Here is an 18664-nt window from a genome sequence, read left to right as displayed (position 1 = left end):
TTGCCGGGGCTTAAAGGCACCTAACTAACCAATAAGGCAGAGAAATGCAGGGCTCCAGTACATCATGTCTGCTGGGGTCCCTCCATCTCACCCCAGTTACAGACATTTTGGGAGCTGCCTGAGCACAGGGTCTCTGGTACAATTGTCCCGCTTTTCCCTTCTCTTGTCAGATGGCAGGAGGGGGGACTCTGCTTCTTGTAGCTACTAGCAATCAATTCGTAAACCTGCTGCTAACTGTGACTGGTCGGGGGCGTGGCTAAGTCATTGGGGTTTTATAATGCTTTCGAGCAGTGTTCTATTAACAGGAGATGCAGGAACAATGACCTCAGCCTTGTAGTGTAGACACTCGCTACTGTGATGGAAGGGCTTTTTCTGTTGCTGTCATTAATCCACCTCTCCGAGGGATGGTAGCTAGATCGACAGACGAATTCTTCCACCAACCTAGCTGCGTCTACAGCGGGGGTTATGCTGGTTTAACTATGTCTCTCAGGGGTGTGTGTGAATTTTTCACACCTCTGAGCGATGTGCTTCAGTTGACCTACGGTGTAGACCAGGCATCACTGGCCAACGTGACAACCTTCACACCAAGATGGGCATGTGCGGCAAAGAGGCCACGGTGGTATTTAGCTGACTTTTGGCCTCTAGATTGCTGGCTCGGAACTCCCAGTCGACACCATGTGACGGCTGTTTGGTGGATCGCGGTACGTGTGATGAGTTTGGGGTCTTGGATCAGGTCTCAGCAGATGAGTGTCTACAGTACAAAATAACTTGTGGTAATTAGCACTAATTACTCCCCCCCACCCCCGACACACACACCTCCTGGCTGGTGATCTATTCTTGCACTGGCCCTTGAAGCATCTGGCACTGGTTGATGATGGGGTGTTGAGCTAGATAGATCTCAGATCTGATCCAGGTTGGCCTTAAGAGGTTTGAGTTTGGGGCATGAGCCCAGGATGTGGGTGTGTCCCCCGTTCTGGATGGAGGAGGCAGCTTGGTCCCAGGTAGCATTGGCAGAGTTGCCATCTCTCTGCACGTAAAGATGCATCTTTTCATATTTGGGGTTTCTATTACAGCCCAGTTCCTGGAGTCAGGTGATTCCATGGGGATCCTGGCTTCCACTAAACAATGAAGAGAAGTGTCTCACTCTCCCAGCTGCACAGGAAGGCTTGAAAACACAGCTTCAGAGGCTCCAAATGCAGAGGAGAACCAGAGAGCCCAACATTGATTAGCTTAAAAATCTCATGATTGTTAAACCAGTCTTAAGAATTTTGGGAGAGCTGAGACCATTTCTGACTCCTTGGGGTTGACAATAGTTCATCGTTTCCAAGGTCAGAAGGGACGATTGTGACCAGCTAGTCTGACCTCCTGTGTGACATGGGCCAGAAAACTGACCCCCAAATCATTTCTAGAGCAGAGCTTTTAGAAAAACAGCCCATCTTGACTGAAAAATTGCTGGTGGTAGAGAATCCACCAGGACCCTTGGTAAATTGTTCCAATTATTAACTGCCCTCCCTGTGAAAAACATACACCTTATTTCCAGTCTGAATTTGTGCAACTTCAGCTTCCAGCCATTGGAATAACCGCAGCATTGCTCAACCCACACATTGTTGTAAAATTACGACTGGCTAACTGATTGTGCCACCGGAGCACATTTGTTTTCCCTGGGGGTGGCTCAGGGCCAGGATATTAAATGAAGAATGAAATATCCTCTCAGACTGAGGCCTGCTTGATGCTGGAGTGGCTGCAGGATGGATGTGCCAGCAGGTAGGTCAACCCTCCCCCCCACTGGCCAGGTAGGAGAAAGCAAAATATCCCTGAAAAGATGCTGATGCCAGAAGTAGCCAGGTTCTGTTGGGAAGGAAGATTGCCATTTTTGGTTGGATGTATTCCTGGAGGTTTCCTCACATGACATGATCTTTAATTAAAGATTCAGCTTTAAATCCTGGAGGCTCCAGGACAATCCTGGGGGGTTGGCAAACCCATAAATGGGAAGCGTTGGCTGCCTGGTAAGCAGGAAGCCACAGGGAAACGGGATACAGAGGCTGCCGTCCAACAGCAGGGAGCTGCAGAGAAATCAGATGCAGAGAAGACCTCCCTGGAACCGTGCCCAGGTTCATGTGTGGAACAGGCTGTAACTGCTGGACAGTACAGCCAGGTGCAGGTCTGTGTGGGGCTTATGGGGGAGCAGCAGCAGCTGGGCAGGGAGCCGGTGCAGAGGGTCCCCAGTGAGAGATGCTAACTGAGTTTGGCCTGGCAATCCGCAAACTCCTATTTGCTTGACTAGAGACAGGAGCAGAGAGGGCACCGCAGGCATCAGCCCTGAAGAATCCTGCCTCTCCCCAGGAGGCCCAAACAAGAGCTGCTATGGCTCACTGTGGATGGTCACCGTTTACGCCTCTGTATTGGGGACATGGGCAACCTTCCCCTTTCCTGCCAGTCCTAGTCAAATACCGCTTCCCTTAGCCACCTGCCTGAGTGGTTCTTGGCACCCATCCACAGGGCTTAGCTGCTGATGCATTTACAGTGCTTGCCTCCAAGTTCTGGCCAGGTGCTGACACGGCTGAAGGTCCAGCATTGAGGAGCCCTAATAATTACCATAGTTACGGCTATGGATATTTACTGGTACCACCCCTAGGGCAATCAGTTATAAAGATGCTGTGATAGGAGGCCCTTTACGGGCAAGGAAACCTGCTACCACCTGATACCTGCTATCACCTGACCCGCCTGCTCTCATAGGCTGGGGAGCCATTGATTATGGCATATGCAGCGCTGATCGGATAGGGTTGACTAGACTAAGCCGCCTGGCCGTTAAAGGAGCAGGCATCCTGGCACAGGTGCCTTACCGCAGGGTAGCTCACTCCCCTTCCCAAACAGGGATCACTGTCTCAGTATAAAGCACCGTTACACTGGGTCTGTGACAGGTATAATAATATCCAGGCCAAACCTTAGAGAATGAAGTTGAACTTTGGTAAATCAAGTTGAGAGCCCAGTGTACTGAAAATACAAATATTTCTGCACTATTGGGAGATGGCACGGACCATGTTTGGGGGAAGGCCATGACCTAATGCAAGCTCGGGAAGACATTAGGGATGTCAAAGCACTTTTGGGGACAATACGTCTGAAGAGGATTGGGTGGGAAATCTGCTGGGGCTTGGGGGGAAGAAAATGCAATGACCCACCTCCAACCCATCGCTTTGCAGCTGCACGGTGAGCAGCGACCCATTGTCTGGCTGACGGCCTATTCAGGATCTCTTCAAAGGCCCAAACAGGCGAAATGAGGGACTCCGAGTCACAGGTTGTTCTTGTTCTGAGCAAAGTGTGAGGAACACGAAATGTCGGGGCAACCCCCGGGTGGAGTGCTGGTGAGCTGAGGAGCAGGTTCTTTTGTTTTTTCTGTGGTGCTTTTACCATAAGAATAAATCTGCTTGCTAAGAAGAGCTGTGTGGTAGCTTAGAACTGTGGGCAGTTACGGCCGTGTTAGTCTCTGGAGAGAAAGCAAGCAGGCCTGCTTAGCTCATCTGTACCTGGAAGGAACGGCCAGGACACATGTGAAGGAGAAAGGTGGGGAGAGCGCTTCCTGGTGGGGGACAGGAGACTTCTCTCCTCAAGGTGCCTCTCTCTGCACTGTGAGGAAATAACACTGTTCAGCCAGGTGATACCCTGGGCTGGAGAAAGACGGAAGGGGGGCTCCCCCCATGAAAGGCGGTGGCTGGGGAGCTAGAAGCCAGTGGGTGGGAGCCCTGGTTGGACCCCTGAGGGGAAAAACAGGTGTGGTTGCCCTGACCAGTGGCACTAACCATGTCCTCACTGGTGGGGGTTGTGCCAGAACCGGTACAACTTTTGCCGTACACGAAGGCTCAGAAGCTGAGGCTGTGCCCGAAGGAGCACCCCAGCCTGACACGCCGTGAGTGCCAGGAAACTCTCCGCTCTGCAGGCTGGGCATACAGAGATAAGCCCCGGCTCTGTCTGATTCAGCGTTCATCTTGGTGATGGATAACACTGGCCACACAGCGCAGGAAGCAACAGTTACGTGTGCCTGCCACCCCCATGTTCAGTCTCCTGCCAGCAGGCCCAGAACAGAGTCCCAATCTGTGCGCCTGCCCCAGCCCAGGCCAGAGGGACACTGACGAGAAAGTGAGTTTTATTGATTAAAAAGCCCTGGTGTGGGAAAATGGGGTCAGCACTGGAGTGGGGGGATAGCACGTTCCTGGGCCCAGACTTCCTGTCCCACCCAGGGCTGCCTCTTCCTCCCTCCACAGGAATCTGGGGACCGGCCAGGATGGAAATAGAGGCAAAGGTGGGGAGAGCGCCCCCTGCTGGGTCAAAGGAACCAATCCCCTCCCCCCTCTCAGTCCCAAGAATGCCCCTCCACCTGCGCTCTCACACCCACCCCAAACCCAGAGAGAGCAAACCCCAGCTGAGGACCACACACTCCCCAGGGTGAAGCGTATTCCCCATGTCTTGTACAGCGCTGGGCATGCTGGTAAATGAGTGGCACCGGTCCCAGCAGCAGCCACGTTGGCTCCCGCACCGCACGCCTGCTCCCTGACATTGCCCTGGTGGGTGCAGTGGGGAGAGAAGGGTACAGCTTGTACCCAGGCAAGCTGCATGCTTCCTGAGGGAGAGGGGCAGTGCTTTCGGGAGGAAGAGCTGGAAGAGAGATTTCCGCTCCCTTGGCGAGGGGCCCAGCGAGGAAGACTCTGGCCGGTGATAAGGAAAATGGAAGAAGCAAAGGATCACGGGAGGGGAATGTACAAAAGATGCCCTCGCTGACGAGAGGGTGAGGTGCCTGCGGCAGCAGAGGGCGGGTGGAAAAATGTCCAGTCTTCAGGGCCAGGGGCACTAGAGGCCGATGGAGTAGGCCCCCGAGTCGGTGGATTGCTTCTCCTCGTTTCGGACTCCCAACATCTGGTTGCTCCTGTACACGGGGCTGTGGCGCAGGGTCACCTCCGTCACCTGCAGGGAGCACAGAGCCGGGTCAGCGCCCGCCAGGAGGGCATGGAGCGACCTCTCCCAGGCAGCACCTGGGGCAGGGGCTGCTGGGTTTTGGCCCACAGACACACTGCACCCCTGGCTGGTAGGGGCCCCACAACTAGCGCTCCCACCCCACTCCCCACAGTGCCGCCTGCTGGGAAAGCCTGGAACTGGAGTGGCCGGGAGCTCCCCCCAGAGCCAGCACTCCTGCCCTGCTCCCTGCAGTGCCCCCTGCTGGGTGTGCCAGGGTCTGCAGCACCTCAGGCTTCTCCTCTCTCGGACTAACCTCTTCGAACTTCTTTGCCTTGTACTGCTCTGCGCCCTTCAGGAAGTTGAGGAGGATGATGTCACACAGCACAGTGCCCTGCAGGGGAGGGGACAGAGGCTGATGGTGGGGGGGGGGGCCTTCCCTTCTGGGTGTGGGGCTGTTCCCAGCCAGCTGGGATGACTGGGGCCCAAAAGCAGGAGGGCAGGACCCACAGGCCTCTGGGTTCATGGCAGGTGGGGCTCTGGGAGCACAGATCCTGAGCTGAGAGAGGCTGATGAGCTGGCCCAGCCCTTGGCCTCCAGAGCTGGCTGAGCGCAGGTGCCTGGGCTCGTGCGTTCAGAGCCCTCGCTGCTGGAGTATCGGCAACTTCTCTGTGGGGTCCGGCCACCACTAGCAGCGACAGAGCTCTACACTGAGTGGGGTGGGTGACACGCTGCTGAGTGGAGCATAGAGCACCTCCCATGCCATTGCCACAGCGCCATCTTGGACTCCCCTCATGCCATCACCATGGTGCCATCTTGGACTCCACGTGCACCGTCACCACGGCGCCACCTTGGATTCCCCCCGTGCCGTCACCACGGCGCCACCTTGGATTCCCCCCGTGCCGTCACCACGGCGCCACCTTGGATTCCCCCCGTGCCGTCACCATGGCGCCATCTTGGATTCCCCCCGCAGCTCCGCAGTCTCTCGCGAGCCTGGATTTGACCAATGTCTCAGAGCTTCGCCTGGTCCTTCTAAGCAACGAGGAGGCCTGTCGAGACAGGCAGCTCTTTGCTTCCCTGGGCCACCCAGGGCCTCCCTCTGCCCTGCACCCGGGGGGCTCAGATACTTGCTGGAGGCTGGCTCACCCCAGCTTCTGTGGAGCATGCGGAGGGGAAGTGGAAGGAGGCAGAGAGACCGTTGCACTCACCACCCCGACGGAGGTGAAGGCTGCCACCGTGTTGATCAGGGTTGGGATGATGTTGAATTTCCCAGCCTGAGGGAACAGAGTGGAGTTAGTGGTTGGGGGAAGGGAGGTTTGCCCCTAATACGCCATGTGAGGGGTCCCTCCTTCCCCTGTACAGGATGGTGTAACCCCCTGTCCCCATCTAGTCTCAGGACACATGCCCCCTCCCCTCCCGCCTTGTGGCGTCCATTGGGCACGTGAGTTTTGGGGCTCTTATCCTTCTTTATTATTTATTAAACATGCCCACCAGGAGGTGCTGCTACCATCAGAGCTGTGTGTCCTCCAGGCTCATGACCACACCCAGCCGATGACTCTTACTGTCCAAGGTGCTTGGGCAGGGGCTTGAGTCCATGTGGAGGAGTACTCAGCTCTCATTTCATGGGGAGGAGTGATGGCGAGGGGCCAAGCTGGAAGGGGATTGCCTGGATCCCGCTCACCAGCTGGGAGATCCAAGCCACCGGGAAGTGGGTGGCATGGAGAGTCAGGTACATGGGGTGGTCTCAAGCCAGACCATGAAGGGGAGGAGTACCCAATGCTCTGATTGGCCAAGAGCTACACATGCCCACGGGGTGGTCTCTACAAGCCTTGCACGACCCCCTTGCGCACATTAGTGATTCCCCATCAGTTCCCTTCCCCTACCCTAGGGGTTCAGTGCTGACTCCCCCTGACCCTGCTGGCTGTACATACGTTCCCGTAGACCAGTACATCGAAACGGATGCCGAAGACCTTCATCAGAGTTCGATACTCGGTGCCGTTCTCCCGCCTGTAGTACTTGGCATACCTGGGGGACAGGGAGAGGGGCTGTGACTTGCTGTCCAACATGCGGGGTCCCCCGCTGCACCCCGAGTGTGCACAGAGAGGGGCAGCTGTGCGTGAGAGGGTGTGACACGCAGTGTGTGGAAGGAGGGATCTGGGGCACATGATGGTGTGTGTGAAGGTAGATGTGAGTGTGTGCGTGTGTAGCAGGGAGGGTGTGTGTACCTGGATGAGTCAGTATGTAGGTGGGAGGATGTGTGTAATAGTGTGTCTTGTGTGTCAGTGTTGCTAGATGGTAGTGGGTGTAATTGAGTGTATTTGGTGTGTAGCTGGAAGGGAGATTGTGTATCGGGGGTGTCAGTGTGTATGTAGAGGGCAGTGTGTGTGCAGTCGGGGGTATGTGGTGTGTCAGTGTGTAGCTAGAAGGTGCTGTTTGCCTATGTGAGAGGATGGACACGTGCCCAGAGTGTGTCCCAGCGGGTGAGTTAACCCCTGGGTCTCACACAGCTCTGTGTGTGTGTGTGTGTGCGCGTGCCTGTACACACGCTGCCCTTGCCTGAAGTTGTAGCCGGGAGAGACGTTGTTCTTCTCGGAGACGCTGTCGAGGCGGGTGAAGGAGTAGCTGGGCACGCAGTCCTCCCACGAGTGATCCAGGTCACACACCCATCCGATCTTGATCCCCAGAATTCCTCCCTGCACAGAGAGACAGGGCGTTGGGCCAAACTACACCAGGCAGTGCCACGAAGGAGCCCCTACTCCGTGTCTCTCGACGGACCCCTTCCCCCATTCTAAAGGACTGACCAAGGTCTCACAGTCCCCTGCAGTTCCCCCACTTCCCCTGTGTGTTGAAGAACGCCCCCATGAGGCTAGTGCTGGTATCACAGTCCCATTACTGGAGATGATCCTGGCTCGCATGAACCATCACACGTGTGCTCTCTCCTGGCACGTGGCTGCCAGGCCAGGGCCCTCGTGTGGGGAGTTGCGACCCTCACCGTGGAGGCCAGCTTGGCAAAATCCTGGCCAGCGAAGCGGACGACGTCACCCAGGCGCAAGATGGGGCAGAAGGGCTGGGTGACCGGGTGGAAACGGCACGTCCGGATGTCCTGGGCCGTCAGGTTGGGCAGCAGGTTACCCCTAGGAGGAAAGAAGACACAGAGGGGACTGTGAGACCGAGGTCCCACAGGGAGAGCAGGGGAGCTGTTTCTCAGCCTGGCCCCTGTTGGAGGGGGCGTTGCAGAGGCTCAGTGCTCCCTCCTTCTGTTAAAAGGGACAGGACACAGTCACGCCCTCTCACTCGAGGCAGCACGAGCCTGTCCCATCGCCCTGTTAGTGAGGGACCCTGCGGGGATAGCGCTGGGATGCTGACTGCCTGCTCAGAGCAGAGACCCTGCCCCAGCCTCCGCTGATGGAGGAATAAAACAAGACGTGGAGAAATTGTGGAAACACCAATGCCCCAGCCCTATCCACCGTCCCTAAACCCAAGCCGATCCACAGCCCCTAACCCATCCATAACATCTAACCCCTACCTAGCCCTATCCATAACCCCAACCCTGACCATAACCCTTATCTATAACCCAACCCAAACTCCTGTCCATAAAACCTAACCCCAACTCTGCCCCCTGACAGCCTTCTAGCAACTCAACCCCACCCCCATCCCTGTCCATGAACCTAACGCCTACTCCCAATCCTATCCCCCTTCCATAGCCTCTAACCCTATCCATAACCCCAGCCCTCTCTCCCTGGCTGGCTCGGCCAGGAAATCTTGACCATCAGCAGGAGGAGGGCAGCTCTAAGAGCCGAGAAGCCCTGTCTATCTGCAATGCGGTGGGTTGGACAAACACTGCCTGGGGGCAAGGCTCTCCAGATCCTGGACTTGGGCCAGGCTCAGAGGGGGAGATAAAGGGGCTTCAGACATCCTTTGAACTCCCCATACTCTGGGGACTGGCCCAGCCCTCAATATCAATTAAAGCAGCCTCAGGGCTGCATGGACTGAGACCTTACTTTCCATGGCTCCTGGGGGGCAGAGAACAGCTACAGTCACCCCCAGTCACAACCCTGCTCCATTCCCTATGGAGCCTCGGGAGCAGAGAATAGCCACAGCACAGTGACACTTGACCATGCCCCCTACTCCATCCCCTATGGCCCTGGGGGGCAGAAAATAGCCACAGCGTAGTTCCATCTGGCCACACCCCCAATCCACCCCCTATAGGCCCGGGGGGGGGGGGGGGGGGGACGGGGGGGGACAGAGAATAGCCATAGTGCAGTGCCATCTGGCCATATCCCTGATCCAATGTCTGGAAGCAGGGTGAGTGCAGGGTGCATGCCCCAGCCCCACGCTGGCTGGGGTGGCCCCTGCACCATGGGGCCTCAGGGGATCATTTCATTTCCACCCACTTCAAGGCAGTGCTGCACTGCAAACACAGGGCAAAGCAGGTTCCCTGTCCCTAAGCGCAAGTCCCTGACCCCCAGGCGAGCTGAGGCAGGTGGGTCCCACACACCCCTCCTGCAGCCCCACCCCGAGTACTCACTTCTCGAAGTCAAAGAGCGGGAAGCGGATGCTGTTCTTAATGAAGATGGTAAAATTCTCCGCCTCTAGCATGATGGGCCTGCGGGGAGAGAGCCCCGGGAAATCACCTGCATGGGACATGGGCAGGGGGCCGTGGCCTGGGGCCTGCCAGGGTGGCCGCATCCTGTCCCCGTCTGACCCCCTGCTGCAGGCTATTTACCCGCTGCTGCTCAGGGCCCTCTGTGTCTATGGAGTTTGTGCAGCGCCTTGCACGGCCAGGGAGCGCCGTACACTGACTGGGGCTAGGAGCACTGCTGTGACACTGCTGTGTCGGGTTGGATGGGCTCTGGGCCCCGGGCCCCGGGCCAGGGCGGGTGGCACTAACTTGGGCTCAGGGTGACTAAAAGAATAAAGACCCTTATGAGCCCTGGGGGGACAGATCATAGCCACAGTGCAATGGCACCTGGCCATGGTCCTGATCCACCCCCTGTGGGGCAGAGAATAGCCACCGCACAGCAGGGGGGCTGGAACAATGTGTTGAGTGGGGGGTGCTGAGAGCCACTAAACCCTGCATGTTATGAAACCACTTCCAGCCGGGGGGGGGAGGGGGGCAGTGACACTCCCCCACCCTCTCCACACCCCTATTTCTGGCCCCTGTGGAGCACAGTGCACACTGGCTATTCAGTCCCCACCCCCTCCATGTCGAGAGCTGAGGATACGGTTGGCTCCCCTCATTTCACCACGCAGACCAGGAGACACAGCCAAGCACAGCTACCACTAGGAGGCAGCCCCGGTGCCAGCGACATCCCGGAGGGCTCTCAGAATGGGGACTCCCCCCACTGATGGAACAGGGTGGCGGGACAGGACAAAGGGGGTCTGCCCTGAAGGCCCCTGCTTACGCCTGGACGGTGTCCACCTCGGCCGGGCACCAGCCCTGGATCTCACAGGTCCGCAGGCTCCTGTTGTAATTCACACACCGGCCGGTCAGGATCCCTGCGGACAGAACCGCCCCTCCCATTTATTAGCAGCACAAGCCCCACTCCCAGGCCCTCCTCCCTTCCTCCTGTTCCCCACACAGCTCTCTGCTGCCACCCCCACAGAGGCCAGATCCCGCAGAGAGGTTTGAGTCGGCTACTGGCTCCCAGCTACTGCCAGCCTGGCCTTTAGCTCATGCCACGGCAGCGCCTGCTTTTACATCCGGAAGCAGCAGGTTCTGACGCTACCACACATCAGTCCATCAACCCCTGCTTCTTCCACTCATCTATTCTTCACCCTCTCCTCCCTCACAGATCCCTCTCCCCTGCCCCAGAGCCTGACACTGCTCCCCCCGGCCATTCCCCCATGCTAGGGCACCCTCCACCGTCCCCACATGCTAGACTCCACCCCGCGCCACCCGCTGGAGCTGCTGTGTGGTTCCCTGGGCCCCCTGAGGGTGCTTACCGCCTCCTGTGGTAGGGATGGGCCTCTGGCAGTCCCGCTCAGAAACACAGAGGTACTTCACTTCGCTCTGGAGAAGGAGAGCAAGGGGGAGGCAGGTGGAGGGGATGAGCCCCAGGGAGGGACATAGATCTCTCCCCTTCCCCTGCCACTGCTCTAATGGGGTGGAAGAGACCCTGGATGCACCAACAACAGGGGCATCAAGGGAACTTCACTGGAGAATAGCTTCAGTCTCAGGTGGGAAAGATCAACCCCCTCACCCTTCCCAAGCTCTTCCACCATTCCCCCTTGCTCCTCACCTGCTTACCTCAGGGCAGAAGCCTTGCACCTGGTTCTCCGTGACAATCTGCTTGGTGATGATCACAAAGACGGACGTCCCCTGCAGAGATGGGATGGGGTCAGACACACATGGGGAGTCAGGAGAGGGAAGGGCACAGAGAAGAGACAGAGCAAGTGAAACAGTCAGGAGCAGGGGCGTATTGAAAACTGTGTTAATATTGTGAGCTATCACTTTAAATTCTCAGGGGATTTCCTGGTCCCGCAGTCGATCACCATCAGTCTGCAGAGAGCCAGCCTAGAGTAAGGCAGGGTGAGTTGTGCTAAAGAGCAGCCTGTTTTGTCTCTCTCTGCTTTCGGTTCTAGTGTGTTAAGGTTCTGAATTCTAAGAAATGAAATCCTGTGATGTGGCCGCTTTCGGCAAGAGTATTTGACATTTGTATTGAACTGCTCTGCAGGTATGCCCTGAACATAACAGGATTGATGTCATTAATGTCATGTTGGACATGAGTGGGGATTGAATCAGGGAGCTCAAGAGTGCATTCCCTTACATTCTGACTCGTGTCAGCCTTCTGTTGAGCAGTGGCAGACATCCAGGACCTTGCAGTTCAGTTTCCCAGAGGAGGGAAACCCAACAATATGGCATCCGGGTCTATTCTAAGGGTCTGCCCTAACTCGAGTAAGGCTGGTGTTAGCTCCTCTTGAGTCAACCCAGCTCCAGGGAGAGCTCTGCAAAATGACATTGGTGCAGCAGAGCGGAGCACACTTGAGCTGTAGCCTCTCCAACAGGCACTGGACCTGGGGATAAGGGGGGAATCTAGGGGGCCATGGACCCCCACTTTTTAACAAATGAAACATATGCACTATGGGAAAAACATGACCGTACTGCTAAAGGGGGAGGATGCACTATGTACTCCAGGGGGAAATTCTATGCCACTGCGCAAAACAGAATTCATGTCCCCCGCAGATTTTTTCTCCCCGCAGAATAATATATTCCGCCATGGGGGCACTGCAATTACACATTTTGTCCACTAGGGGCTGCTGTGGTGCCAGAAAAGAGGGCAACTGGCTAACAGCTGGAGCAGTCAGCTGCAGAGACAGAGGGGGCATTCTAGTCTCAGCCTCCCCCCACTTCTACAAAGGTTCTGGTGCCATTGACCTCTCCCCTTCTTGGGCTAGCTAACCTGGGTTAGAAGCACCACCGTCACCTAGGGCAGGATTTGTATGCATGGACAGGGTCCAGTTGGGGCACCACTTGAGCTAACTCTGCCCTGGAGACCAGCATTGCTGGGGGGGGGAAATTCACCCAAAACTTGCTGTTGGCCAGAAATGCAGATCCCGTGCCTCCAAAAGGTTTCGTAAAATTGGGATGGTTTGGCCAAATTGTTCGTATTGGAGGAGGATAGGTATTTTATTTTGACATTTGCTCAGTGACACCTTTCCATTTTTTTCAGTGTGGAACAGCTTTTCCTTTCAAAACTTCCGTCCATTTTATTTTCTAACCAAAAGTTTAAAATCCACTCGCAAAGGAAACAAAACGTTTTATTCCACCCAAAACGATTCCCCCCACAATACACTTGAAATTTTTAAAAACTTCCTTTTTGGGTGGACCCAAAACCATTTCTCCCTCCGCCTCTATATTTCCTAATTGCCGAAGAACCAGAAAAGCTCTGTGCAGCTTGAAAGCTCGACTCTTCCATCAACAGAGAAGTTGGTCTGTTAAAAGATTTAACTCCCCCCCTTGTCTGTCAGCTACTAGAGCCAGCTGTGCTAGCTCACTGCCAGCAGCAGGCTTTACCTGATGCAGCCACTAGAGGGAGAGAACGCCCCACACTGAGAATTTGTGGTTTCTCCAGGAAGAGCGTGACCTAGTGGTTAGAGCAACTTTTGCTCTTTTTTTTTTTTTTTTTTCCTTCCGATTCAACTAAGAATTTTGAAAAAATTGTGGTCAGTTCTAATTGAACCAGATTCCTCTCCCCTCCCCCGATATTTTCGCTCACTTCTAGTTCTGTATCCTCCGTCTTCTTAATTTACCCTGCTCCTGTTCTGGGAATTTCCAGCTGGGAGAGTACTGCGTGTGAATGTCCCTGTTTGAAACTGGGGGAAGGAGCAGTATTGACAATGCAATGTCAAGGTTGGTCTGTTTATCCTGAACACCATGTGTTTGTACTCACAGGCCGTAAGGGCGGGACACAAGAAAGCTGATGATGGCTCAGGGAAATGGTATCTTTAACCTACTATGTCCTGGACTGTTCTTAGATGGGATGAGATATTTTGCTTTATGATTCTGATGAGGCCAAAGAAAAGGAACAAAATCTCTCCATCTCATGGGTCCCTTCACCTCTCCCGCACGGGGGGGGAGGGAGGTGGGGAACTCCTCTTCTATATTCATAAAGCTGCCACCTTCTCCTCTTTCAACCCCCTCTTCTGCCATGATGCCTACAGACAGCTGCCTGCTCTGATCTAGGGTTCTCATCCTCTCAAGGAAAACACAGCCAGGTGCGCCATGGTTCTGTGAGGGGTACGCAGGGGACATTCCCTGCACTTGGGAATACACAGGCCAACAATCGCTTGTTTGATTGAATAAGGCACGTAATATGGATACGCTTCTTTTAATTCAAGTTTTGAGGCTGAAGCAGCAGGTATCAGTATTCATTGCATCACTGTAGTGTCAGCCAAGATTGGGGTCCTCACTGTGCCAGGTGCTGGACTCATTAGTAAGACAGAGTCCCTGCACCAAAGAGCTAGCTAGACAAGACTGGACGAAGTATTATTCACCTCCTCATTTTCTCAGTCAGAGCAGGGCCTGTCTGTCACTGTGTGTCTGCGTGAGGATTACCTGTGGGGGCGTAACGTAGTCTGCCGTGTCCATGACCCTGTTGGTGTATTTGCCAAAGCCCTTGACCTTGGTCACCACAGAGGACTCAATGGAGGTGTCCCGCACCTGGTACGCCTTCTCATGGAGAAACACCCAGCTGTGGGGGAGAGAGGGAAAGAGCCTCACATTAGCTTCTCACTGGAGGGGCAGATTGGGGAACTCTCCCACAATTCGCCAGCCTGGGAGAGGCGTAGGAGAGAGCTGAGACGGTTCCTTCGCACTGTCCCCAACTCTTGGGATTTTATTGCCAGTCTTTGCTGGTATTGCTAGAGCCCCATCTCCTGGAGTCATGGGATTTAGTGACACCCTTAGGGCTTGTCTAAACGGGAGCAGTTTTGTTTTCGGGTTAGCTTTAGCTTTTTTCAGCCTAAACTGCCTTGTGTCCACACACACACATGTGCGCACACACACGTGTCCCGTTTTCAAACGATCCAGCACCTTGTGCCACATTCATCAATCCATTCTGGAAGTGGGTGAGGTCTCTTTCAGACTGAGATTTCCTGGAATTATGATGCAGGTGGACACATCCCCCATTAGAAAGAGCTGTTCCGCTCCTGGCCCCACTCCTGCTGCTACCTCCCGCTGCATTGCTGCCCACCTAGGGTGGCTGTTCCATTTACACGCATAGCTTGCTGCAGTATCACCTCCCCGTTTAAATGCTGGCACAGAGCCAGCAGTGCCCCTTGGTGAGCTGAGGTCACACACTTTGCTTTCATCAATAGAAAACAAATGCAAGCATCTTGTCCTGCTGGCTGCCAAGAAAACCTGATAACAGGAGGACCCCCATGTACCCTACCAGCTCAGGAACCAAAATGCAAAGGAATTTAATAAGACAGTCGCCTGATTTTTGGGGAGGGCTGATTCAGCATTTTTGAATGTTTAAGTTTGTCAATGCCACTTTGGGGGCCAGGGGACATAACCTCAGTTACTGACACGACACATCATTCTGCAAAGTGACAGCAAATTGGCCTGCAATGTGCAGAAGGTCAGACTAGATGATCACGATGGTCCCTTCTGACCCTAAAGTCTATGAGTCTATGTTAAAATGTCCCTTTATAATAGCAAGTGAGCATAGCGGGCTCAGAGCCAGCCTGGACATAATAGCCATGCAGAGCTCTTTTTCCTAAACATCTCATGCCACCTAGCGGCCTCCTGAAGATTTTTCTCTGCAGTTGTTTTTTTCCCCCCTTTCGCTGCTTCTTCTTGTTGCTCCTGGGTAGATTTTCCAAAAGTGCCCAAGTAACATAGGAGCCATCATCCCATGACTTAGGACCCTGAGGCAGATTTTCAAAAGAGCACAAAGTCAGATTTTGCTGCAATCACCCCACACATGATGGGGGCCAAATTCCCAAAGCACACATCGGTTCCTGGTGCAGCCCAATTGTTTACAAGAACTCAGGGCCAACCGTCAAGATATTTGGAAATGTGGGTCTCTGGTTTTGGGCATGAAAGGGAGTGAAAGGCTTCTGAAAATCTGGCCCTGAATCTCACTGGAAATCAAACGGATTTAGGAGAAAATATTCCAAAGCATCTAAGTGATTTAGGAGCGTAAATCCCATTTTCAAAAATGGCCCCAGGGGCCACCAAGGAAGGGAGTGAAGGAGAGAGGGCTGTGTGGATGTCACCAGGCTGGGGGGAAAGGGGTGACATGGGGGATACCAGGATTTTCGGGGATCAGAGGGGGCTCAGCAGCATCCCTCCTGGGCGAGACCTTCACTGACTGTGCAGGGAGAGCGCCTCCTACTGAGCCTCTGCCTCGCTCCCGCAGTGCAGCACCTGCTAGTGCCACACTGGGGTGTTAGGGTCAGCACCGACTGCCTGGGGAGAGCATGCCCTAGCGAGCCCCCGCTCTGCTCCTGGCAGAAACACCTTTTCAAGGTAGGTCTCCCACTCATGTGTGGATCAGGCTGACTCTTGCGTCACAGGGGAGCTCTGGCACAGTCCCTGCCCTGGCGATGGGTCCAGCCAGCACACAAAGGATTGAATGAACCCTGCCCCCCCGCCCCTACTGTATGGGAGAGAGGAACAGGTCTCCTTCCAGCTCCCCAGGGATTAACGTCCCCCCTGCAGTCGGGCCGCTAATGTGGCTGCTGCCAGGGATCAGGGAGCTCAACCCAGGCCCCTTCCAGCCCAGCTGGTGCATTACCAGGCGGGGGGCCTGGCCAGCCCCCATCCAGACGCCTACATGGGGAACAGTTCCCTGCTCACTCCAACCCTGCCAGGCAGGGCAAGGTGCTCCCCGCTCCCTGCCCCCCATCCCATCACTCCCCTCAGAGCCCCCCACTCACACACCCCGTCAGCCCCACTCCTCCCTCAGCACCCCTGCTCACACACCCTGTCACACTCATTCCTTCCTCAGAGCCCCCCGCTCACACACCCCGTCATCCCCTTCCTCCCTCAGCACCCCCGCTCACACACCCCGTCATTCCCACTCCTCCCGCAGAGCCCCCCGCTCACACACCCCATCACACTCACTCCTCCCTCAGAGCCCCCTGCTCATACACCCCGTCACACTCACTCTTCCCTCAGAGCCCCCCACTCACACACCCCATTGCCCCCGACTCCTTCCTCACAGCCTTCCACTCACACTCCCCGTCACCCTCACTCCTCCCTCAGAGCCCCCTACTCACACACCCCATCACCCCCGCTCCCTCCTCACAACCTTCCACTCACACACCCGTCACCCCCACTCCTCCCAACCTAAGAGTCCCAGACTTGCACACCCCATCACCTCCCACCCTCGGAGCCCCTGCTCACACCGTCTCCCCATATCCCTCCACCCTCAGAACCCCATCGCTCACATCCCATCACTGCCTTTTGCCCAAACCCTCACCTTCACAGCCCCCAACCCTGAAAGCCTTACCCTCAACTCCCAGCTCACACACCCTGCCCTGCTCACCCCTCCCTGCTCACATGCACCTCGTCACCCCTCTGCTCCCCCTCACAGCACCCCATGCTCAACCACCGCTCACACACACCCTGCTCCACTCCCAGCTTGCACCCCCTCCTCACAGCCCCACCCCTCAGCTCGCACACCGCCCCTCACTGCACTCCTCAGATCCACACACAGCCCTGCCCCTCCCACCCACAGAGAGTCACACACACACCAGCCCTGCCTGGACACCCAACCCAAGGGCTGTCTTTACACTCTCCCCCTGGGAGGCTGATGGGCAGGGACGGGTGTTGACAGGTGCACGGTGTATATAACCCTGCACCAAGAGCTTCTCCAAAGCCAGCCTCCAGGCTCCTACCCTTAGATTCAGCACTGTTGGTGACAGGAAGGGGAGAGCTGCCCCTCTGGGAGATGCTGTCTGGCTCTCTGTGTGGGGCCAGCAACATTGGGATTTCTTGTGCCCCCCAGCTCTGCCTCTCCTCACCAGCAGCAAGATGGAGGGGGGGGGGAAGTGGGGTGCCCCTTGCTGTTGGGTGAACTGATTACATCCCTCCCAGTGAACATTCCCACCCCTCTGCAACCCACACGTAGGGCTGGGTCGGTGGGCATGTGGGCTCCTTGGCCTTGGGAAGGTTCTGTGCCACGGTGAGCTTGGCTCATCCCCCAGCCTCCTTCCTGCAGGAGTAGGGCTCTGTCGGGTACAGTGTATGACAGTGGCTTGTGAGTCACCCCCAGAGGGTAATTCTCCTGGTCCTCTGGGACTCACCTCCTTGCTCCCCCCGCTAGCAAGGCCATGGAGACCAGGTGTCAGGGCGGCTCCCCTGGCCTGGTGGGCACTCACCCGATGAAGTACGAGATGATGAGCAGCTGCACAGCCCGGTTGATCACACCGACGGTCCAGCTCTTTACCACCACTGACTTGGTGGTCTCGTAGGTGAAGAACTCGGCTACGCAGTTCATGCCGGAGGAGAGCATGGGCATTGGGAGCGATGCGGGGCTCACCAGCCCAAGGCAAATGGGATGCCCGTGCCAGAGACTAGGGGCAAGGGCACCACACGGGTGACGGATGCCCAGGGCCAATTGGGAAGGCTGTCCCTTTAAGATGGGGAACGTGAGTGGAGTCTTCCTGTACACTGCAGCTACTCTGGGCTGCCCAGAGCCAAGGGACCCCTTTAATAAACTCCCCCCGCCCTGCCCCGTGGTGATGCCATCAGGGAAAGGTGGGGCTTCCTAGCCCATCCATTACCAGTCAGAGTCTCTGGGGCGTGGGGAGGTGGATAGGTCTTTAATGCATTCCACTAGTTCAGAAAGGAATCAGCTCTCTGTGCATTTCATCTCAGCTCTCATTCTTCCCTCCCCCCTCCTAGTTCTGCCAGTGCCTCTCAATCCCAACCTGAGCCTGTCACTGCCAGGGGCTCCCCACCCCATCACAGCTCTGCCAGTGATCCTCAGTCCTGACCCAAATCCCCATTAGCCCACCCTGGGCTCCCACACCAGCTCTGCTGGTGCTCCTTAGTCCTGACCCACATCCCCTGGCTATCCCAGCCTTGCCCCTACAACCCCCCATCTGTGCTGGTGCCCCTCAGTCTCAACTGCAGCCCCTGGCTATCCCAGCCTTGCCCCTACCACTCCCCATCTGTGCTGGTGCCCCTCAGTCTCAACTGCAGCCCCTGGCTATCCCAGCCTTGCCCCTACCACCCCCCATCTGTGCTGGTGCCCCTCAGTCTCAA

The 18664-nt window shown here is 56.0% G+C and overlaps 1 protein-coding gene across 1 annotated transcript; it reads right to left on the bottom strand.

The window, feature by feature from the left end:
- Positions 1-4689: 4689 nt before the first annotated feature.
- On the bottom strand, positions 4690-17915 carry P2RX3 (purinergic receptor P2X 3). The gene is made up of 12 exons (XM_067550732.1): positions 17776-17915; positions 14003-14138; positions 11195-11266; positions 10891-10957; positions 10350-10443; positions 9473-9550; positions 7937-8078; positions 7501-7637; positions 6876-6969; positions 6153-6218; positions 5261-5338; positions 4690-4956 (listed from the first exon to the last, which is right to left on the bottom strand). The coding sequence occupies exons 1-12, from the start codon at positions 17913-17915 to the stop codon at positions 4843-4845; spliced, it is 1218 nt and encodes a 405-aa protein (XP_067406833.1). The 3' UTR covers positions 4690-4842.
- Positions 17916-18664: the final 749 nt, after the last annotated feature.

This window comes from Emydura macquarii, unplaced genomic scaffold, assembly GCF_026122565.2.
Source record: "Emydura macquarii macquarii isolate MOO-44397 ecotype Brisbane River unplaced genomic scaffold, CSIRO-AGI_Emac_v2 contig_1305, whole genome shotgun sequence".
NCBI classification, from domain to species: domain Eukaryota; kingdom Metazoa; phylum Chordata; order Testudines; family Chelidae; genus Emydura; species Emydura macquarii.
The sequence above is the reverse complement of the archived record's forward strand: the minus strand, read 5'-3'. Positions and strand labels throughout refer to the sequence as shown.

Coding starts and splice junctions, on each gene's coding strand:
- P2RX3 (XM_067550732.1), bottom strand. CDS start 17,915: ATGCCCATGCTCTCCTCCGGCATGAACTGCGTAGCCGAGTTCTTCACC. Junction 10,958..11,194: donor TGCAAGGCTTCTGCCCTGAG/GTAAGCAGGTGA, acceptor CTCCTTCTCCAG/AGCGAAGTGAAGTACCTCTG. Junction 5,339..6,152: donor CCTTCACCTCCGTCGGGGTG/GTGAGTGCAACG, acceptor CCTCCCCTGCAG/GGCACTGTGCTGTGTGACAT.